This window comes from Bos mutus, chromosome 14 (assembly GCF_027580195.1).
Source record: "Bos mutus isolate GX-2022 chromosome 14, NWIPB_WYAK_1.1, whole genome shotgun sequence".
Lineage (NCBI taxonomy): Eukaryota > Metazoa > Chordata > Mammalia > Artiodactyla > Bovidae > Bos > Bos mutus.
This window is the reverse complement of record NC_091630.1, coordinates 60,120,304-60,143,725: the sequence shown is the minus strand read 5'-3', so window position 1 is coordinate 60,143,725 and position 23,422 is coordinate 60,120,304. Positions and strand designations below refer to the sequence as shown.

General features: G+C 44.1%; 1 protein-coding gene across 2 annotated transcripts; it reads right to left on the bottom strand.

The window, feature by feature from the left end:
• Window positions 1-800: 800 nt before the first annotated feature.
• On the bottom strand, window positions 801-18,601 carry LYPLA1 (lysophospholipase 1). 2 transcript variants are annotated; one of them, XM_070382402.1, is made up of 9 exons: window positions 18,288-18,593; window positions 17,261-17,292; window positions 12,137-12,202; window positions 10,573-10,620; window positions 8,749-8,819; window positions 7,706-7,779; window positions 5,695-5,796; window positions 4,440-4,616; window positions 801-2,566 (listed from the first exon to the last, which is right to left on the bottom strand). In XM_070382402.1, the coding sequence occupies exons 1-9, from the start codon at window positions 18,354-18,356 to the stop codon at window positions 2,513-2,515; spliced, it is 693 nt and encodes a 230-aa protein (XP_070238503.1). In that variant the 5' UTR covers window positions 18,357-18,593; the 3' UTR covers window positions 801-2,512. The 2 variants fall into 2 exon arrangements, with proteins under 2 accessions (XP_070238503.1, XP_070238504.1); XM_070382403.1 differs by lacking the exon at window positions 5,695-5,796 and having other exon boundaries at window positions 18,288-18,601.
• Between the last annotated feature and the right edge of the window lie 4,821 nt (window positions 18,602-23,422).

The following is a 23,422-nucleotide window of genomic DNA, read 5'->3' as shown; positions in this document are numbered from 1 at the left end:
GCTTCTACATATATCAACTCTGGGACCATGGGCAAACACTTCATCTCTCCAAGTATATTTCCTCTTCTGGAAAATGAAGATAAGGTTGATGTGAGGACTATATGAGTAAAGGATATAAAATGCCTAGTACAGTGCCTGCCTGGAATGGATTAAGTACTTAAGTTTTAGTAAGACACTGTTGTTATCTGTAGATAGACTTAAAACCATGCTTGGACCACATCTATTTTTGAACCAAGAGTTTCAAAAGGATGGTGAAATCAAAGGTTATCACATGAATTAAGCCGCTGCTGTGGAGGATAAATCTAAGAAAGAGCTAAAGCTGGAGGCAAGATTTCAGCACAGAACTCTCTTAAGCAGGAAGGCCACCCTCAAATGGAACAAGCAGCCTCACAAAAAGGTGAGCTGGTCACTTGATTCAAAATCAAAAGCCAAAGGACTGTTTAAAAGGCAGACAGGATTCCTTTACAGGGAAAAAGAAAGAAATCAGCAGTGAAATAAAAGGAGAAAAAAACCACTTGGATAACTGATTTATGACACTAATTTTAAAATCCCGTTAAACTATTTGAAAGGAGAAGACAGAAGGAGACACCACAGAAAACTTCAGTAAGCCAGGAACCCTTAAGATCAAACTGGAGATTTTTTTAGCGCATTAACACTGGCTCCCACTTGACTCCACTCCACCATCAATCTGCTCTCTCCACCTATATTCCTGTGACTGCATCATTGTCTTCCTCCTTTTCCGTACAGCCATTCCAAGGCAAATTCAAAAGTCAAAGATATTCCAAAGAGCCAGTCACAGCAAAGTCAGAATTCAATTTTATTTCACATTGATAGAAACCGTGAAAAAGATTTACATTTTCCCACGTTACAGCACAGCATTTCAATGGAATATTTCTTGCCATAAGTTAGATCTTGCTGATTTGTGTCAGTGAAACAACAGTTTATATTCTTAAGGTAAAGCAAAATGACTTAGTAAATGATTGTTTAAAAACTGTGAATCCAGACATAAACATATGGCTTCATTATTCATATGCTCTGTGTAGTCCATACCAAGTCATTTCCATCATCAAATAGCACCCATTTATGAAGATGCCATCCTAATACTGTCCTAGTCAGCTGGAATACAGCAGAAAAATGACCAGTTCAGAAATATCAAGTGTACATTTTTGGTATGTATTAAACTGTGTGGTAACTACACCACATGTATTGAGTTCTGACTAACTTTTGTTACCCATAAATTTATTTTCAAGTAATTTTAACCAATAATTTGAAAAATCTGATTATTTAAAATCAAATAATTGCTATTTTTACATTTGCACAAAAGCTAACTTAAAAAGATCATTTGACTACAGTGAAAATTTTAAATGAGTCTGTTGGCAGAGAAGAGTAAAGCAAAATTTTTGAAAGGATTGTTCATTTCCTACAGCAGTCGGTTTCAAACATATGTGCAGAATAAGTAAATTCTATGCTATGAGGAGAATCACCTCAGAGCAAATCATCTTTGAGATTACAGTTTTTAAGATCTGTTTTAAATATTCCAGAACATACTAGAATATGAACTATTCTTTTCAGTTAATTACAGGAAAATACAACCACAGAATTATTTTCATTACCTGCACTGAAGATTCTAGTAACTCTGCAGGTCCAAAATGTGGACTAAACTCCAGTTTAGGAAGTAGTGTACAAACTCTGAAGGGATGTCAGGTTTCTTTCTATAAGTATCAATACATTTTTACTCCACCAAGTCTGTGATTCAGAATGTCAAATTACAGCATATATTGACTGTAGGTGTCCATGGCAAGGAGGCAATATTTGGTCTTTTATGAAGGATAAAAAGAAGAAAGAACATATTTCTAGAGAGGAAAAAAGAATATTAAATAGAACAGAAATTATATTCAGCAAAGAAAAACCTGGTCCCCAAAATAAAAGGGCCATAAGTTCTAGAGAGCAATATTACTCTTTATGGACACTTAGAAGCATTATCCCTCTTAATAAGGAATAATGTAATAACACCTCATTCTTAATATTATAATCATTAAGTATATAAGAACACATATAAAAATATGGATACTGCAATGGTGACTATGTAATTTGGGGATGTGTCCATAGTCCTAAGTCACAGCACGTATAAACCCTTTATGTCTTAACTGCTCATTTACACCTGAACAAGGTTTCATTAAGCATACTAGTAATTTTCAAGTGATGTAGTAAAAAAAAGTCCAGTTGCAGTATTTTATGATTTTGCTGAATTACATTTGGGAGAAAGAAGCTAGCTGCTTCATCTATTTTAATACTAGTATATCCTGGATCATATCATACAAATACATATAGAGAAATGTCAAAGATCATACATTTCCCACGAGGAGATTTATTTAGTCTGTGTCATTGGTGTATATTTGCAAAACGTTTTAACACTGCAAACATTAGAGGTTTCAAGGTCGGGCACAGGAAGAAGTGTGTGCTCCACTGGACGATGCTGGTGTGCACTTCTACACAAGGCCTCTTGGTGGCGTCAGTCAACAGGAGGTAGGAGCTTATCAATGAACTGCTTGATGTCCATCATTTCCTGTTTGGAATAAAGAGGTCTGATAAGCAGTTACACAAATCAGAAATGAAATCCCCACTAAATTCCGCTAACTAAATCCATGGTGTGCACAGATAAGGTGAAACCACAGTTTTACTACAATTACATAAAAGTGGTGACAGAGAAATGAAGCACCAACAGAAATCTGGGAATACTTCCTACGATGATAGTGATGATTGTATTAATACATTTAATGACTGCCCTGGTGTTATGAAGTCCCAGGAAAATGGTATGCACTTTGTTCCACCGGGGGTCAGGGGGAAGGGCGGTTGAGAAGTGACAATAACCACCTGGAGAAGACATGGTACACACACACAACTATTGTCAACTAAGCGTCAGTGCCCAGCTTCTAACACACCCCCACTAAAACAATGACGCTATACCAGCAGCACCAAACATGCTGTGCCTTCATGAGGAATCACACACAACCAGCCACCTGAAGGAGGGAGGGCAGGTGCCCAAAACAGGCCTGGAGAGCCGTGGAAGCGAGCCCATCCCCGAGGACATGGCTCCATGCCTCCTGCCTGTAGCTCCACCTTATCACTGCCCCAGAACAGGCTCCCTGCTGTTACCCCTGGTGTCTGACCTCACAGGTCCACACCCCAGCATGCAGAGACCCTTCACCAGTATCACCTCCAGCCTATTGTACATCCTCTGTGGTCCCAAAGGTCCCTGCGATGCCCCCTCCTCCAGCCCCACCGCCTCGCACTTTGTGCCCCAAGCTGTCCATCCACTGTCCTCCCATTTGGTGCACAGGTCCCCTCCACACAAACACTGGTGCCCAGGTGCACCCCCGAGTCTTCAGTGTGCTGACCCAGAGGTACTGCGTTTGCGGTCCTGGCTTGGGTGTGTGTGTGCTAACCTTGGGGCACCTGTGACGGGATGCCTGCTGTGAGGACCACTGGTTTGGACCTGCAGCCCCTCCCTCCTGGGATCTGGCTGCCGGCCTTGCCAAATCTGATACGTCATCAGGGGTTCAACTGCCTTCTCAGTCACACCTAGAGTCCTACGTCCCCCATCCTTCTGGATAAATTTTACTACTTGCCTTCTCTGCCCTTAAAGCACATGATTTAGCCAGGCTGACAGGTGCAAACAATGTTAACTTGGACTGCCTTGGTGCTGAGCAGTCAGTTTTTAGTTTTTAGAGCCTCTGAAACTATCCTGACGTCCTTCATTCTTAACAAGCAATCACCCTTCTCAGGTTTTCAGAGAACTTTTAAAAAACTTTTAACGTAACATACATCACAGTCTGCTCGCTATATAGTCACTTGGATATATACCCTTCTCCCCTATTAAAAATTCTCGTTTGAGTTAATCTACTTTAGATTTTCGGAGAAGGCAATGGCAACCCACTCCAGTACTCTTGCCTGGAAAATCCAATGGATGGAGGAGCCTGGTGGGCTGAAGTCCATGGGGTCGCTAGGAGTCGGACACAACTAAGCGACTTCACTTTCACTTTTCACTTTCATGCATTGGAGAAGGAAATGGCAACCCACTCCAATGTTCTTGCCTGGAGAATCCCAGGGACGGGGGAGCCTGGTGGGCTGCCGTCTATGGGGTCGCACAGAGTCGGACACGACTGAAGCGACTTAGCAGCAGCAGCACTTTAGATTTTAATAAAGGAATGTTTTTTGTCCTTGAATTACATACAATGTTTGCAAGTGGGAAGTTGATGAATGAATGTTGAATTAAATGAAATAAACTTTGATCTAAGTCCTACTAACCTATGGTTCAATGTGAATTCATTCATTAACTTCTTTTAAACCCCCAAGCCATCAAATGTTATTTATCCTAAAAATATCACATGCAAAAAGTTGCAGAGGTATGCCTGTCATTGCTGCTTCCTGTCGTTTACCTGTTGACATGAACTGTGCATCATGCCTGCGTAGGTTCTGAAGGTCACATTGGCTGGATTCACCAATGTCTTCAGCTTCTCAGCAGTGAGAGAACCGAACATCAGGGGGACTAGAGGATCCAGGTCCCCATGGCACTGAAGAATAGAAATGTCTCTATTCACGCCACCGATAGGGCCCTGCAGACAACACGACAGAACTGTGTTATTCACTCAAAGGGGTGGCGCACTGTGTCAGGCGCGTACAACCAGAGAACAGGCACGTATCATACAGCATGTTCTTACATCACAGGTGACATCTGGCCACAGAAATGAAACTCCCTCCATCCCTGTGCCCTCCACCTCTTCATTTAAAGGACATAGGATCACCCTGCTTGTATTAAATGTTCTCCTAATGAATCAGTTCCTCAAAGCACATTGTATCCTAGTCATATGTCCAGTGTCTGGACTCAGTATGTTTTAGCTGAATCATGTTCTTCTCAGCTCTTACTTGATTTAAATAAGAAGGTTAATAAACAACACTATGTGTGAGACACCAAAGAGTTACTATATAGTGACAAGGAAAAAAGAAAACACTAGATTTAAAGATGAATTTGAAAATATCCTTATCCTTCATGTGTACTATGTACTGCTTTACATGTTGAGTATTTAAAAACTACATTCTCTGGCAAAATTCTGCTATTAAGCAGTGAGCATACTGAGCATTCCAAAAACATTATTTCTATGTATTAAAAATAGCCCTAATTTTTGATATAAATCTTACAGTGTACCAAAGACATCAAATATAGAATTCATGCCAGCAGGGACTTCTTTCTTTCTTGTTTTAAGGACTCACTCATTTCTTCCATTTTCTGCAATCCACAGTAAAGGCAGTGTAGTGTGCAGATAAAGTCTAAATAAATACATCACAAAGCAAACAGATACTTTCTGTACTTTCAGCTCAATTTGTTGTGACCCTAAAACCGCCCTAAAAATTTAAGTTTATAATCTTCCTCCAGTCGTGTCCGAGGGACTCAAGCCTACCAGGCTCCTCTGTCCATGGAATTTCCCAGGCAATAGTATTGGAGTGGATTGCCATTTCCTTCTCCAAGGGAATCTTCCCAACCCAGGGATCAAACCCAGGTCTCCCGCATTGTAGACAGACGCTTTACCGTCTGAGCCACCAGGGAAGTCCTAATAAGCTAATATGAGGCTGTTCTCAACAATATCTGCCACCTCAGAGCTCAGCAATGCCCCGCTGCACGCATGCGTCAGACACCTGTGGAAACGAAGCCCGCAGTGGCAGCCAGCAGCTGAGAGCGGTGACCCCGGCCAGCTTCTGCTGTGTGGTCAGAGCCGTGTACAGAGATAAAGCTCCTCCCTGGAGAGACAACAGGCAGAGTCAGTGGGGCGGATCTGCTGCCAAGAGCAGTGGGGGTGATTCTTGTTATCAATACCATCTGTTAGAAAAAAAGTCACACTGAATGGCTGACATCTAATGAAATTAGGCAAACTGGTAGAAACACACGCACCCCCCAGCAGCACGTCCTCCAGGACTTGACTCTCCACCTTGAAGGCAGTCATGAGACTCCAGTGACGCCCCAACCAGCCAAGATGCAGTTTGAACAGCAGAGTTCATGGCTGCCCTGACAATGCTTGAGGGTTAGTCCAATTTATAGTCACTATCTTCTTTGCAAAGTCTTGGGTAGAAAATCAAATCTGGTCTTAAACTGGTATTACTTTCCAAAACAAGAATTCAGGATGATAAAGACTGTCTGGAGGGACACCTTGGGAGCACTGGCCGGCAGCTCACAACCCCCCCGCCCAGGCCTGGAGCCTGCATTCACTCTGGCCCACAGCTTCCAGGGCCACACAAGGATATGAGAGCCTTTCTCATCTGAGAAATTCGGTGACTGTCAAGCTCTGTGTGGCTGGAACTGTAACACGTAAGCTCAAGAATGGGAAAAGCGAGAGGAAGCAGAGGCCAACCACAGATGGCGAGGCAAGTGAGGCCGACGGGCAGATGCAGGGGGAGAGCACCTGAGGCCGAGCTGCCTCCGGGAGCCTGGCTTCATTCTCATCGCTGGCTTCTGGGATGTGACCCCAGACTCGTAACTTACTCTTTCTTGCCTAAGGTGTTAGGATTTAGTTTCTGCCTGCTCTAATCAACGAATCTCATTGGCAGACTCCTGTCTGAACCAAGTGTTCATTCCTATAACCACATGTATGTCACAGTGTGTGCACTACAATGTACATTACCCGTGACTTCCAACAAATATCACATCAACAGCATGTCTTTTTACTGTATCATATCAACAACCTATGTTTCCATTGAATTCTAACTTCTAAATGATTCCATAATTCCGATACTGCCCTAATTCAGGTCGTCTGGACGCTAAACTGTTGCCTTGGAGAATTTACAGATTGGCAGTGAGAGCAGTTTGGGGGGTGGGGGGTGACATGGCAAACAGGTGATGAGCTGAAATGAAGATGTAAATGCCAGTATGTTGTAACTGTAGAAAAAGTACCGCAGGTGGAAGAAAAAGTACAGGAAGAGAAGAAAGATGCCAAAAGTAAACACCATACACTTTTATCTAAAACCTTTTCTGCATGACAAGAAAAAAGAGGACAGAATGACATCACCAAGACTGACTTGGCTCCCCTCACCAGAACCATCTACTCCAGAATGGAAACCACAGAGGGATCCTCAAACAGGGTGCGGCTGAAGCACCCTGACCTTGGGACCAGCACAGATGCAGGAGTGGTCAGCAAGTGGCTGCAGCAGCCCCCCAGCTAGGTCCCCTTTGTCGGGGCCCCTACTCTGATCCCACCCGACTCGGATTCCAGGGGGTTCGTGGGGCTCGACCGCTGGGAATTTGTGAGAAAAAGAAGGAAGGGATTTTTCTCTTTGACCTTATTTCCCATCAGTCATCTCCTCCTGGGACAGGGCCGCATACCCGTGTTTCAGCAGTTTTATCTAGAGGTGCACACACTATTAACAGATACAGCTACGTGTGCGCTGTGGTTACTCAAGAAAAACACATTCCAGGCTCCAATTGATTTCCTTAAATAAACTGACTTTCAAGTCGTAATCTATAGAGTGAAGCCTATCACTGAGAGAGAAAACTAGAAAAGAAGAACTTCCCAGTCCAATCAAACTTAATTCAGCATTAAAGGTAAGGAGTACATCATATTCTGTAACATCTTCTAAAAACAGGACTCCCATAAAAAAAGGATCAGGACTTCTAGACAAATACACCGATGATACACCACCCAAACTTTTATCTTACCTGAGAAAATCCTCCCAAAATAATTCTGTTAGAAGGAATGCCGTTCTTCACCTCTTGATCTATCAAAGCTTTAACTAAAAATAACATAAAAAAATAAAATCACCAAAAATTAAATTACCAGTACTTTCAAAGATAAGTCCACTGATGTGCTTTTCCATTATTAATTTTTTCCTATTTAAATTGTATCAGTGTATTAAAGGTCAAAACAAGTGAAAAACTTGAAGCACTCTTTTAAAATACAAAATTAGGATGTATTTTTAAGAACTCAATTTTGTAGGCACTGCTTAAACTGTTCAGTTATTTGTCACATGATCTATAAAGCAGTTTTTCTCTCATCAGTGTGGAGGGATATGAATATTCCTTTATCCACGGTCCATTCTGCTCATATACATTCTATAGTTCTTTCTCTCCAATGAACCCCAGGCATTTGTACCTAAAAGCTGTTACTTTAAAATTGTAGATAGTTAAGTACTTTACGTGGGTTGTGATTTACAGTGCTTGAATAATTTACCTTATTATTTTAAAACCCCAAACACAGTATTAATTATCCCTATAGCCAGTAAATAATGTGGGAGGGGGGGAAACAGATGAATTCTTTTGTTTCCGCAAAATATTTCAACACATATCACTAACTATATTACTCGGTAACTCCCTATAATTCCATTTTTCTTTATAATACTATGAGAATAACTGCTCCTTTTTACAAATTTATCTCCTTTCACTTTTGATATATATATGTAAGAGTTTCACCTTTGTAAGATGAAAATTTCCAAATTTAACTGGCCACAAGTATGAGATATTCTGTGACTTTCTGTTTGCCTACATCAATGAAAGCAAAATGATGCATCTGACAGCATTTAAGTTTGATAAAACGCCATTCTTCCCCATCCACCTCATCTTCATGGACCATAATTAACAGTCCAACAAGGTAAGAGTGATCAGAAAAGAGTGGCATAGTGCCACCACCTGAGTTTAGACAGCTGCATAGTTTTCATCAACAGCAATACAACAACCGAATCTACTATAAAACTTTCTTTACTTACCATTTTCTGCTGCCTGTTTAATTCCAGTTTCATCCTCCAGTGAATCTGGCGAAAGCCCAATAATGTCAAACCTGGAAAACAAAGCAAAGTCCTAAAAGAATTGTTTGATTCTAAGAATATCTACCTTTGATAAGAAGACGATAACTTCAGAGAAAAAAGGCTAACCAGAAATATTCTCTAGAACATTAAATTCAAACTAAACTGCTTCTGGGCTTCCCAGATAGCTCAGATGGTAAAGAATCCACATGCCAATGCAGGAGACACAGGACACGTGGGTTTGATCCCTGGATCAGGAAGATCCCCTGAAGAAGGGCATGGTACCCCACTCCAGCATTCTTGCCTGGAGAATTCCAAGGACAGGAGACCCTGGTGGGCTACAGTCTATGGAATTGCAAAGAGTCAGATACAACTTAATGACTAAATAACAACAACTGTCTCTGCAGGCCAAACAGTCAACTTAAATGTGTGAATATGACATCCTGTGAGTTCCTTTTGCACTAAGTAGACGCAGATGCTATTAGAAAGTCACTGTCACATAATTTAAAGTTAGAAACACCTGCAGAATGACCTAGTCTAACCTGACACATGGGGAGGAATCTTCAGCCCTTGAGACACCTGAATAGAAGCCATCTCCTCACTTCCCTCCTAGTCATCCTAAGTCTACTGGCTGGAGATCCCTGCACCAGCGTGGCACCTCGCACGCAAGGCCTACGCCTGCTGCACAAGGCCCTCGGGCCGCCTCCACCAAAGTCTGCAGAGCCTGTCACCACTCGACCCTGAATCTGGGTCTGCCCCACTGTCCACTATGCGTTCAGACTACGGTCAGGAGCTACATGAGGTGGAAGTCTTGGTGTCAGACAGGGATTCTGTCAGAGAAGGAAGAGAGAAGAATCAGAGGCCACCGTGGGCAGGAACCTGTGAGAGTCGCCAAGGAATCTCCCATAGACACAGATGAACGTTCAGGTGGGTTAGAAGGGGTGGGGACAAGCAGAGGATAAGGTGGCAACACACTGGAGTCCCCACGATGTCCTGACAGGAGTGTGGAGACAGGGGAGCAAACAAGTAGGAACAAGTATGCCTGCTGGTTAGGTCTGAGCTAAGTGCCTTCAGAGATGGGGCAGCTCCAGGTGGCAGAGCCCAGGGGAGATGTGGGTGCCTGAGGCTGAGAGAGGAAAAGGTCAGCGGGAAGAGAAGAGTCCTGGAAGCAACAGCCACTCAAGGCTGTGAACGGGCCACGGACATCGGATCCCCAAGTCACGGGAAAGGTAAGACGTCAGCAGGAGCCGGAGGAAAAAGGAAAACAGGACCCGGGGGTCGGAGTTGTCATTTCTGAGCAGACCTGAGGGCAGGGCTCTCAGAGCAGCAGGAGGAACGCATGGCCTGGACGTGGCTCAGAGAACAAAGGAGCGACTGTGAAGCACACAGGGAACGCCTGGCACCCTGTAGACCTCCAGAGGGCTCATCAGGAAGTGGTCTCCCCACACACCCGCCAGCTTGCCAAGCCGAGGTGGGAGGTGGACGCCCCATCTGGTCACGGCAGTCAGCAGAGGCGTGTCAAGTGGTGAGGGACACTCTGCAGCATTTCTACCCACCCACTCACTCCTCTTTCTCTACCTGCTGTCGCAGCTCCTTCAGTTTACCCCTGAACCTAAGTCATGAGAACCATTTCACTTTAGAACTTTGCAACTTAAAGATAGTTCATTAAAAATTGATGTATGCAAAAGCAATTTTGATTAAACAAAAACAAAAAAAAGAAAAACTTACCAAAAAAACCCCCTAAGTATAAGTAAAAAGTTGTTAGTAAATTAGTGAAGTCTTACTTACCATGATGGCATGGCCATGTTCATATTTAATGTTACAGGCATAACCGGTCTACATGGGGAAGAAAAAAGAAAAACAAGAATAATACACCAAAGCACAGAACCTAGTCAACACCATCTGTTGCAGATAATTACTTGAGGCTCACACAACATCCAGTGTGCAATTTTAAACAGATGATCTGCTTAGCTGCACGCACACCTGTACAACTCTGTGCTCCACACTCTCCAAATGGTTCTTGAGACAAAAGCAGCCACTGGGATGGACTAAAGTGGCAAACAAATATCTTTCTTTATCAACACCTTTACTTGATGCTTTCAGACCAGACGTGAGAAAAGAAAACAGTGGCCAACATGGCTGGAAATGTCTGAGACTGGCTAAGCAGGGGGCAAGGGATGCAAGCAATTTACTGCACAGAAAAGGTGATGTCAATTCCCATAGGCTCAATGACATGTGTGCTGATTTTCTAGTTCTTACCTGCTTACAAGACCTCTAAATAAGTAAGGGAAACATAAGCTTTGCCTGAGTGTCCATTATACCCAACTCAGTTCTGTGCTGACAATGTCGGACACCCGCCTGCAGCCAGGTACCAAAGGAGAGAAGAACAGACACACTCTAACTGCATCTCACCACCATGCTCCTTACTTGAGAAACAAGTCCACCTGAGATGTCACAAAATCTTAGCAAATTTCCTTGAGGACATAAACTTGCTTCCCTAGGTTCAAAGATAGGTTTACACCAAATTCAGTCTGGGGGCCAGTAACAATAGAGCAGGAATTCCAACAGCATCAAGAATTCTGCCTCTGGCCTGAGTCATTAAGAAGCACACGGCAACCCTGGCCACAGTATGTGGCTGTCGCTGACAACGGTTAAGATGAAGAAGATGAAGCCTGTGCTACAGGATAAGAAGAGGAGGGAACCTTTTCTTACCTAGTCTCAGATACTCTTCCTCTTTCGTATTTATCGACTCTGCTGCTATGACCACTTCCGAGGCTGAACTACTGACCCGTCAGCACTCGTATCATCCCACCGGCTTCTCCACGGCTACCACTCCTCAGCACCCTCTGATCTAAGACCTGCTCATCTCAGGGACTTTCTGAATTTGCTCAAAACTTACTAGTATCTTTTGGACACCTACAAATATTTTCAGGATTCAAAGCCAAATCTAACAGACTCCAAAGTATGTGTTCTCTTTGTGCTGCATCATACTGTCTCTAATTGATGGAATTTGAAAGGGTTTTCAAGGTAGTCACAAACCTGACAGGTAAATCCCCTTCAGAGACAGCTCATGGATATCCTCAGAGCTTAACAGGTATCTGTGTATCTACAGGAATTTTTCTGGCTGCTGTGAGTTCAACTGATCTCCAAAGTAGCATTATTTTAAATTTCTCAATTAAAAAAAAAAAGGAAGAAAAATTCAAGGTAACCAGGTCACATTTATGTTTTAAAGAACTTACTAATCTTTAGTTTGAAGCTGAACATATACAAACGCATTTCTGGAAAAGTAAAGCTATCATGCTTCTTCTTCTCTGGATTCCAAATCGAAAGCCTGAAAACTGGAAACACTTACGCATGCGGGCAGATGTATTTGATGTGGGCGCTTCTGATTCCGGCAAAGGCTTCTGCCCATCCATGCCTGGTGGAGAAGTAACGCCATTAGATACTGTTTTAGTCCCGTTAGTTAGTAACAGAATAAATAGTTACTTACATTTGTAAGGGTAAATTTTAACCCCTTAAAAAATCATTGCCAACCTAGAAATAACCCAAAGCGTGTGATTTCAGCTTTACCGTGAGAAACTCTCTAATGGTTCCTAGAGAAACAGTGTTTTCTCTTTCATATACTTCATTGGGCTTTCAAATCTACAAAGTGTATTTTTTTAAGCTCTATAATCTCCCAACCATATGCCTACCAAAATACCCAAGACAGATGATATAATTCATTTTATACGAAGAAAAAACTCTCACAGGGGTAAAGCAACTGTCTGCTATCTCTCTTTTGCTACTACACCAATCAAAAATAAAACAACTCTAACATTCACTCTTTGTGCAAATGTGGACACATGTTCAAAACGGAGTAAGAGAAAAACTAGAAAAATATAAACGTCATCAAAATCCTTCCAGCCAGAAATAAAGTTAATCTTTTTACATATTTTTTCCAAGTTCTGCATGCTATCACCGGAGAGGTAAACACAGATTTAACAAGAGTGGGATCACACTACAAACACACAGCTCCCTACTTACTTACACACTTGACATTACACCTGGTACTTTCTACATGTTACCTCTGTGTGCTCAGTTGCTTAGGTTGTGTCCAGCTCTTTATGACCCTATGGACTGTGGCCTGCCAGGCTCCTCTGTCCATGGGATTCTCCAGGCAAGAATACTCGAGTGGGTTGCCATGCCCTCCTCCAGGGGATCTTCCAGACCCAGGGATCGAACCCACAACTCCTGTGGCTCCTGCATTGCAGGCAGATTCTTTACCACTGAGCCACCAGGGAAGCCCCATTACCTCTACTAAAGGGTAAAATAAAAGTAACGTAAGCCTTTTTTGGATAAAATGGTTTTGAAATAAATGTTAACTGCTTTTCTGTTAACTACTTCTCTATTTTAATCCACCTTCCCCAAAAGTGTTAAGGACACAGAAACCTCACTGAAAAGGCAAACACAGAGAGGGCTGAAACCGATACTGTAGACTGTCAGTGAATACACACAGAATGAAGGAATGTTTTAGAAGATCACTATTTGGCAACCATCACAATAACAGATGCAGACAGCAATCATTAATGGATGCTAAATCCAGAGGTGAAAAATGGACATTTTTATGAAATCATAGCATCTACCCACCAAATACTTTTTAAGTGCAATTATACTAATTTATTCTGGAGACACTTGTAGACACTATCTTAACCAGGTAGTGAAACATAAAATCATCATCAGAGGCACAAAAATCAACCCAGTGAGAAGTCACATAAACCAGACTGAGGGCCACCCCACCCAGGAACTGGTTCGTCAGGGAGAAGGGTCCAGGTCACCAAAGCTAAGAAGATGGACCGATCCAGATTGAAGGAGCCTCAGGAGATTTGACAGCTCAACCTGACCAGCTCACTTGTGATCTGGACCCACAAAGGACACTGCTGGTCAAAGGAGGGGGATGTGACTGTGGACGGTGGGTTTGACGGGAGCTTCGGGTCAACACGAACAGCCTGACCGATGGGTATACTGTAGTCACACGGTCGTGCCTTCTGCTTGCAAAACACACTGCAGCTCTGTGGAGTAATGAGGCAACAAGCCTGCAACTTTATTCTTGAATGTATGAGAAATGTTAACAACTGGGCAATCTGAGTGAAGGGAAAAAGGACCTCTGGATACTACTTCTGTAACTTTTATGTAAATGTGAAGTTATTTTAATAGAAGCAGCTAAAATTTTACACAAAGATAATGATGGAACGTAATCTGTTAAGTGATTCTATGAGTCCACATGACAGAAGTGAGGAGGGTCAAGCCAAAAATGCAAGGGGAGTGGCAGTTAAGAGAACCACATCACAGTAACACCTGCCTCCAGTGAGAATCACCCATGGAAAAAGCCCTGGGTCAAAGTCCGCTGTACGATTTGCATCATCTAAAAGCACCTCCCCAAGACTTGCGCTTATCACACAGGGAAAACACAGCGGCGGCAAAGCCCCAATGGAAGAGACCACCTTCACCGAGTGGCCTGGGGCAGCATGAGTAACGGGACAGAGGACCCCATCTGGCTTCCAGCATGAAGCAATGAACGGGGCTGAACTGCCATGTGAGGAAGTGCCACACAAACCTAAACGGGGGACCAGTCCCATCCATGCAGAAAGGTAAACATCCAGAACACCAGAGAGGAGCAGAGGGACTGTCCCAGATTAAAAGAGACTCGAACGTTGCAGCTGCTCAGGGCAGTGCGGCAGGGACCGAAGGGCAAGCGGAGAGGATTACTACAAAGGACATTACTGGGGCAGCTGCCAAGGTCTGTTAGGTAACAGGGTAGACCGATAAGAACATTAAAGAAGTGCTAAACTTCCTGAATCAGATACTGTTCTGTGGTTATACAGGAGACTCTGCTCGTGTTTAGGAGGTAAGTGCTAAAGTTGGGAAGTAAAGAATCATGGTACTGGCAACTTTTCCAAGTTTAGGCAAACACAGTAACATGTTAGATAGAGCTCAGTGAATCTGAGTAGAAGGAATCGAGGAATCTGTTTTACTCTAGCATATGCTCACTCAGTCGTGTCCAACTCTTTGCATCCCTATGGACTGGAGTCCACAAGGCTCCTCTCTGTCCATGGGATTATCCCAGCAAGCATACTAGAGTGGATAGCCATTTCCTCCTGCAGGGGATCTTTCAGACCAGGGACAGAACCAGTCTCCTCTCCTGGTAGGTGGAGTCAGGAATCACTGACTCCTGACTGAGTCACCACTGAGTCACTCAGTTACCACTGAGTCACCTGGGAAGCCCCTTTATTCTTGCAACTCTTCTATACCTTTAAAAGTATTTAAAAAAAACTTTTTTAATACTCTCAAAAGTATTTATCTTTTGGGTTGTAGGATTTCAACTGGTTTCATTCTCTTCTCAAATATATTTGAATCTGAATTTTTTTTTACAAGACAAATGTAACACTTCCATAATCATAACAAAAGCTATCTTTATTTTGGAAGGAAAACTGATCTCAGGCAATATAGTGTGGACGAACACATTTTATTATACAAGTTATGCAGAGCAACATGTGGTCAGATGTGTTTCTTGCAGAACTTTTCAGAGCTTTAAACACGCTAGTGCCCACACAGTAAAGCTTCAAAGGGAGAATAAGCCATATCATATTCCTTTGACACTAAGATATAATCTAAGTGGCACCACTAAAAAAATCTTTTTATAAAAAAAAAAAAATCACCACCACAATAAACACATGTAAGATGAATACCAAAAAAAAAAAAAAAAAAATGAATACCAATCTCAGAAACATAAAATGTGGGGAAAATGACATATGGGAATTGAGAAAATATGGAATTACACAGGGTCTCCCAATCTCATTTGACCACCAAACACTTTTCATGAGGAATCTACAGGATATAGACTGCTAGATCCAAGTTAAGACAGCACACCTTGGCTGGCCCTGCAAAAAAGAACCTTAACCAAAAAAAAAAAGAAAGCTGCCCATTTTTATAGCAACAAACTGAATTGCTTAATCCTCTTCACCCTGAAGTCAACCTGACAAAAGAACCTCAGTTCTCCAAAAACTATCTTAAACACTGAATTACCATTTGTCAGATAGGCTGCTGCTGAATTTTCTCATGTGTTAATGCAACCAGTTAAATGTCAGCTTTCTTTGGTGCCACCCCACCACTGAGACCTCTAATTTTTTTATATAAACTTCACTCTTAGTCAAGATGTCACAGCTGCTCTCAGCCTTTATAATCTCACGGTGGTCATTTTCATCACCATCTCACTCTTAACTTCTGTCTAAAGTATCTGGCTACACTGGGGTCCACACAGAACCTTCCTCCAAATGAAGCTTTTTTCTCTTGCCCTGATTCTTCAGGCCTCAAAGCTCTTTATTGGGAAAGTTGCAGGGGACCAAGATGCTCTCTGTCTGTCAGGTAATAAAACAGGGCTTCTCTAAAAACCTCTGGATTAGATAGATAGACGGATAAATAAATAGGAAAACAAGTCTTTCTTTTTCATAGAACTACGTGTTGACCATAAAGTCCTATAACCCTTCCCATACATAACTCCATGTAAGGCATGGACCTCCACTTGGGGGGCCTAAAAGGATTTAAGACTTAATCTAATTCTAGCCCAGTGCCTCCTTGTAAAGACTCAATAGTGTCTTGGCTCCTTTATCAAAATTTATTTGTTTCACTTTCCCTCCAATTTTGTAATTTTTTAACAAAAATTTTATAACAACAATTTGACTGACATTTCAAACAGATAATCATGGATTTAAATTTTAAAAACCCCTCAGGACTTCTCTGGTGGTCCAGGGGTTGACTTTGAGCTCTTAATGCAGGGGGCCTGGGTTCGAGCTCTGCTCAGGGAATTAGATCCTCATGCAGCAAGGAAGATCTTGCACACTGCAACAAAGATCCCGGGTCGCCGCAACTAAGATCTGGCATAGCTCCCCGGCTTCCCCCCCCCAAAAAGCTCTCAATACAGAGAAAAGCTGAGTGACAGATAAACCACAGGGCTAAAGCCACGTGTCTGATAAGCCTCCGAACAAATCTTTAAACTGCATCCTCTGCCCTTCAACTGATTTTTGAACAGAACATCTAAGATTTCACTCAGAACACTCACATTGCTAGTATCTCACTAAACAAAATCCACCAGTTCTTCTCAAGCTGCCCTGAAATTTCACCTCCGGAAAGTTCTCAAGTGCAGGCTCTACAAACATACCTCCCAACTCTGGCATCCAGTACCCATGGCAACTCAAGGAGGAGTTTGCAGTTTTAATATGTTCCAGAAACACGAGTTGATGCATGACAAATTAAGAGGATGGGGGAAACTGCAGGGGGTGGGGCTGGGAATCAAAAAAGAAAGGATTCTATCTCATGACCCAAGTGTAAGAAATATGACTAGCAGTCTTTTTTATACAATCCTAGAGTTCTTCAACAGTGAATTCTTGCTTGTGTAGGGGTGCATGACCTCGTTCATCAGGGTACTAAGGATGGTACCTACCCTGTGTCTCCCAATCCATGAAGGAAGATCACCTAGAAGAGAAGAGAGCAATGACTGATTAATACCCCCAAGAAACCACCAGAATGTCACAGCCCCGGGCTCTGGTTAAGCTGGATACCAGGAGTCACAGAACACCGCCTTCAGCAAGTTAATTATCTCCACAGACCTCGCTGAAGCGGCAAAAATACTTAACTTCTCTCTTTGCAGCTCCTCAGATAACTTACGTGGGGTTTTAGCACTTCTTGAGGTTCCAGTTAGACATGCTTCTGGGTAAACGATCACATTCTACAGAACACAGTTGTCTCTTTCAGGTCAGACCGTGAGAGTCTCACCTACACGGTAGAATTTTTCCATCACAAAAAAGGAGCTTCCCGGGGTAAAAGTTTGAGATCCTCACGCACAAGTTTCCTAAGGAGTGGCACCCCTGACCGAAAACGACACTAAACCTTCAAACTCTGAGATGAGGGGTGTGAGGTGCGAAAATAAAGTCCTGTTCCTGGGGGCTAAGGCCTTTCCCATCCACAGACAGGCAGAAACCTGCTCCAGAGCTGCCTGGGGCTGGGGCGCCGTCGGCTCACATAGGGGCCTAGGAGTGGGGTGCCTGGCGGGGAGGGGGCGGGGAGGGAGGTCCCGGGGCCGGGGCGCGGGTAGGGGACTCTGGATGTGGGCGGGGGACTCAGGATGGGATGGGGGTTCGGGCTGGAGGTTCAGGATGGGGACAAGTGGATCGGGACTAGGGACTCAGGATTGGGTACAAGGGGATCGGGGCACGGGCTCAGGATGGGGACACGGGGATCTGGGCTAGGAGCTCAGAATGGGTACACGGGGCCGGAGGCTCAGGAAGGGGATGGGAGCTCGAGGGTGGGAAAACAGCCTCCAGTTCGCCGTGACCCCGCGCCCTCCGCACATAGCCGGGCCAGGCGGCGCCTATCACCCCCGCCCGACCGCACCCGACCCACCGGCCGGGCGTCCCGCCCCCTCCCCCCGGCCCGCGGGCGCCCCGGCGCGCGCCCGCGCCCGCACTCACCGCGGCGGTGGCCTTACGGGCGGCAGGCACGATGGCGGGCAGCGGAGCCGACATGTTATTGCCGCACATACACCGGCTCCAGCGGCCGCGCGTCGGAAGCGGAAGGCGGAGCGGGCGCCCGGCCGGGCCCAAGGGCGTGCGAGCGGCGAGTCGGGCCCGCCCACGGGCGCGCGCTCCGGCGCGTGCGCGCCCTCCGTCCCCGCGCCGCCCTCCGGCCCCGCGCGTCCCTGCCGCCCTCCGCGCCGCTGCCCGCGCCTCACAATGTCCCGCCGAGTGGCGCCCGGTTGGCTGCGGCCGAGGGCTGCCTGAGCTGACCTCCGCGTGCGGGCCGCGCATGCTCCTTGCGGGCGGAGGGCTGGCGGGCCGGGGCGCGCGGTCACTGACGACCCCGGGCATTCGGTCTCTGCCCTGCGAAGGTGGGGACTTGGGGCAGCTTTGGCGGCGTTTCTTTTAGGGGCCGCTCCACTGTTTACTTCGGGGGTCCGCCCCTCCTCCTCTAAACTGCAGCTGGAGAGGGAAACGGTTGTCACTGGGTTTCCACGGTTCACCGGTGGGCGGATGTGGAGTTAATACTGATTTAGGCACCCGACCACGGGAGGGGGCCCAATGCCTATGTACTAGTTGGTGGGGTCTGGGAGGAGCAGAGATGGTCACACTTAAAAGTTAGAATGCCCTGACCTTCGGAAGGTTACGACTGACCACTGGTGAAAAGCCACAACTTGTGAGCTATGGTCTCGTTTTGTTTGGGAGCTCACTGAGCACTGTACCCTGGGACACAGCCTCTGAACGCTGAGGAGCATCTCTGGAATGGGGGGCGTGGGCGAGGTCAGCATCTGTATGATTTTGGTCCAAGTGTTCAGATGGTCAAGCAGCATATCTGTAGGTTGCTGGTAGTCAGGAGAAAATACGGTTTTGGTGCTTTTCTGAAGGTGGGAAGATACCAGTTTGGGTTCATAAAAATTTTCACCTGGAAGTATCTACTATCTGAAGGCCTATTCTTCGAGTTTTCTCCTGGAACACAGATGCCTCCTTCTTTACTGTCTGAGCCACCAGGTAAGTCCCTGGATGCCTCATTCTTGATCTCCACCCTGAACTCCTTTCAGGGGGTATTGAAGGTCAGGGACTGTTGACTTCATTCTTGTAGAACCAGACGGCAAATGACATTGTCTTAATCTAGTGGAGAGATTTAAAGCTATATTGTTGTTGTCTAGATGCTAAGTTGGCCCCATGGACTGAGGCCCGCCAGGCACCTCTGTCGGTGGGATTCTCCAGGGAAGAATACTGGAGTGGGTTGCTCGTTTCCTCCTCTAAGGAGGTCTGGGTCTTCCTGACCCAGAGAGCGAAGTCGTGTGTCCTGCATTGCAGGCAGATTCTTTAACGGAGCCATCTGGGAAGCCCTAAAGGATATATACAACCTGTCAAAAGAGTAACAACCAGCCCCAAATGGAGCCAAGCCCTTTGTGCCAAGCCCGCATCATCACCAAACTGAAACTCACTACCTGAACTTGTCTGTTTCAGTCTCTGGAAAGATGTCAGAATCAGTCTGGAATTTCCTGGTGGGTATGAGGGTGTTAGAGAGCCTGATAGGATCCCTTCCATCTCCCCCCAAAAATGAGTTAATCTGCTCCCTCTTGATGAAAGTGAAAGAGGAGAGTGAAAAGGCTGGCTTAAAACAACATTCAAAATACTAATATGGCATCCAGTCCCATCACTCCATGGCAAATAGATGGGGAAACAACGGAAACAGTGGCAGACTTTATTTTGGGGGGCTCCAAAAATCACAGCAGATGGTAACTGCAGCCATGAAATTAAAAGACACTTGCTCCTTGGAAGAAAAACTATGACCAACCTAGATAGCATATTAAAAAGCAGAGACATTACTTTGCTGACAAAGGTCTGTCTAGTCAAAGCTATGGTTTTTCCAATAGTCATGTATGGATGTGAAAGCTGAGCGCTGAAGAACTGATGCTTTTGAACTGTGGTGTTGGAGAAGACTCTTGAGAGTCCCTTGAACTGCAAGGAGATCCAACCAGTCAATGCTAAAGGAAATCCGTCCTGAATATTCATTGGAAGGACTGATGGTGAAGCTGAAACTCCAATACTTTGGCCATCTGATGCGAAGGGCCGACTCATTGGAAAAGACCCTGATGCTGGGCAAGATTGAAGGCAGAAGGGGACGATAGAGAATGAGATGGTTGGAGGAAGCACTGACTGGATGGACATGACTTTGAGCAACCTCTGGGAGTTGGTGATGGACAGGGAAGCCTGGCATGCTGCAGTCCATGGGGTCACAAAGAGTAGGACACGACTGAGCGACTGAACTGAACTCTTGTTCTCATCTTCTTTCTACCTCTAAAAGTCCTCTGTCTGTGCAGCTCCTCAGACCTTTCTGCTTGCCATATGGGATGCTGCCCAATTCATGAATGGTTGCATAAAGCCATTAGTTTTTAATTTACTCAGTTGAAGTTATGTTGTTGTTGTTTTTTTTAAACTGAAGGACAATTGCTTTACAGTATTGCATTGGTTTCTACCAAAGATCAACATGAATCAACCATAGGTTTACCCATGTCCCTTCCCACTTGAACATCCCTCCCATCTTCCCCCCACATCCCAGCCTTCTAGGTTGTTACGGAGCCCCAGTTTTGTTTTTAACAGTCCTTAGGGAGTCCAGGGTAAAGAAGATAGTGAGCAAAGATCTTAAAAAAAAACCCAAAAAACAAAAAACTTCACATTACTCACATGATAGCCAGAATGCTGAAAGTTGAAGGTCTTATACATGTTTTTTTTGTTGTTGTTTTTTCAATCATTCTTGTCCTGAATCTGAGTGCTGAAAATTTTGTGGGTTCTCAAAACCGTTAAATTGATGCTGATTAAAAAAAAGGGGGGTGTGTGGCTTTGGGGATTTTCATTGAGAGGCTCATGAGTCTACAGACCAATTTGAGGAAATCTGACAACTGAAACTTCTAAGAACTGATAGATACCACAGACCAATTTGAGGAAATCTGACAACTGAAACTTCTAAGAACTGATAGATATTAATTTTGGTAATGTTGGATTTCTGTCACTAATGTTTTATACTTTTCATCACATAGACCTGAATAGCGTGAAAGTTGCTCAGTTGTGTCCAACTCTTTGCGACCCCATAGACTATACAGTCCATGGAATTCTCCAGGCCAGAATACTGGAGTGGGCAGCCATTTCCTTCTCTAGGGGATGTTCCCAACCCTAGACCTAGGATCGAACCCTAGGTCTCCCGCATTGCAGGTGGATTCTTTACCAGCTGAGCCACAATGAAAGCAGAAGAGTACCGGAGTGTGTAGCCTACTGCCTTCTCCAGGGGATCATCCTGACCCAGGAATCGAACTGGGGTATCCTGCATTGCAGACAGATTCTTTACCAACTGAGCTACCAGGGAAGCCCCATTGGCCTAATATTTTGTCAAATTTATCCCCCCCAAAATCCATATTTAATGCTGTTTTAATTTTTAATGATCGTCATGTGGGATGTTATTTCTCCCACCATGAATTAAACCTGTACTCCCTGAAGTGGGAGCATGGAGTCTTAACCACCAGACTGTCAGGGAAGTCCCACTTCATTCTTTTATATGACTCAGTGGTTACTATTAACCAGGGCTGGAGTCAGGATGAACTTAAATAGTTGCTGAGGTGTTTTCTTATTACAAGGTCTCCTTAATGTGATTTAAACAGGGGCTAGCACAACACCCCAAGCATGTGGGTGGTTAATAAACATTATCCTGCAATGATGATGATGATGTAAAACTTCTATAGACATAAAGATCAATGACTTATGACTTATTCACCACACACCCTTAATTTTACATTCTTAAAACATAGGTGAGACTCATCAAATTTTCACTTTTATATGCTTGGTCAACATGTTGCTATGGGATAAATTGGAGTCTACAGCTAACCACAAACAATTATTACTTGTATTATTATTAACCGATGTCCACCAATAACATTACATAGCCTATACAACAAAAAGCATCTACTTCCCAGAAGTGCAGCACACTGTTTTATGTTTCCTGTGTCTCATTTATTCAATAGAAATTTTTTTGATGATAAAAAACAATATTGGAATGAACACTCACCCAGAAGCTCGTAACTTAGTGAAAACTATGATTTTTCTAGATAAGGGGGAAAATTGTGTTTCTTTCTGAAGATTAGGACATATTTTGCAACATATTTTGCAATTTTCTTCCCAGAATTATGAAATTTATAACAGAAAGATGATGAAATATATTGAACTGAGAAGCCTTAAGGTCAGAAACTAGCTTTTATTTTTTCACTGTATTTCTTTCTATATTTCTAAATAGAGTCTGGTCTTGTATCGTCACACTGTTTTACGGAACTCACATATTTGTATTTTTTTTTTCAATTGAAGGATAATTGCTTTACAGAATTTTGTTTTCTTTTGCCACATATCAACATGAATCAGCTACAGGTATACATATGTCCGCTCCCTCTTGACGGAGAAGGCAATGGCACCTCACTCCAGTACTCTTGCCTGGAAAATCCCATGGACAGAGGAACCTGGTGGGCTGCAGTCCATGAGGTCGCTAAGAGTCGGACACTGATCGACTTCACTTTCACTTTTCACTTTCATGCATTGGAGAAGGCAATGGCAACCCACTCCAGTGTTCTTGCCTGGAGAATCCCAGGGACTGGGGAGCCTGGTGGTCTGCCATCTATGGGGTTGCACAGAGTCCGACACGACTGAAGCGACTTAGCAGCAGCAGCAGCAGCAGCTCCCTCTTGAAAGTATTTGTGCTATTAGCTTTACAAAAGGCTTTTTTTTAACTTTTCAAAAGTACTCATTTTTGGAAGATCTCCCTTACCTTACCTTCAAATAATCTGGGAACAAAACTTTGACTTCGTCCATATTTTTGTAACAAGTTCAGTAGCTTGCTCAAATATTGCTCAAATAAAGGAATGAATGCAATTTTTTCTGTAGTTTTTTTCTTTTTCACCCCAACACAAGCAACTTGTGGGATCCGAGTTCCCTGACCAAAGCTGGAACCCCAGGCCCAGCAGTGAAAGCTCAGAATCTTAACCACTGAACTACCAGGGGATCCGCTTTTGTTTTTTACACTTGATTTAAAATAACTTCAAAAA

What these genes read in the sequence shown, in the direction of transcription:
- LYPLA1 (XM_070382402.1), bottom strand. Translation starts at nt 18,356, where the DNA reads ATGTGCGGCAATAACATGTCGGCTCCGCTGCCCGCCATCGTGCCTGCC. An exon ending in TAAACAGGCAGCAGAAAATG is followed by an intron (nt 7,780 to 8,748) that starts GTAAGTAAAGAA and finishes TGTTATTTTTAG; the next exon opens with TTAAAGCTTTGATAGATCAA. An exon ending in TGCACAGTTCATGTCAACAG is followed by an intron (nt 2,567 to 4,439) that starts GTAAACGACAGG and finishes TATTCCAAACAG; the next exon opens with GAAATGATGGACATCAAGCA.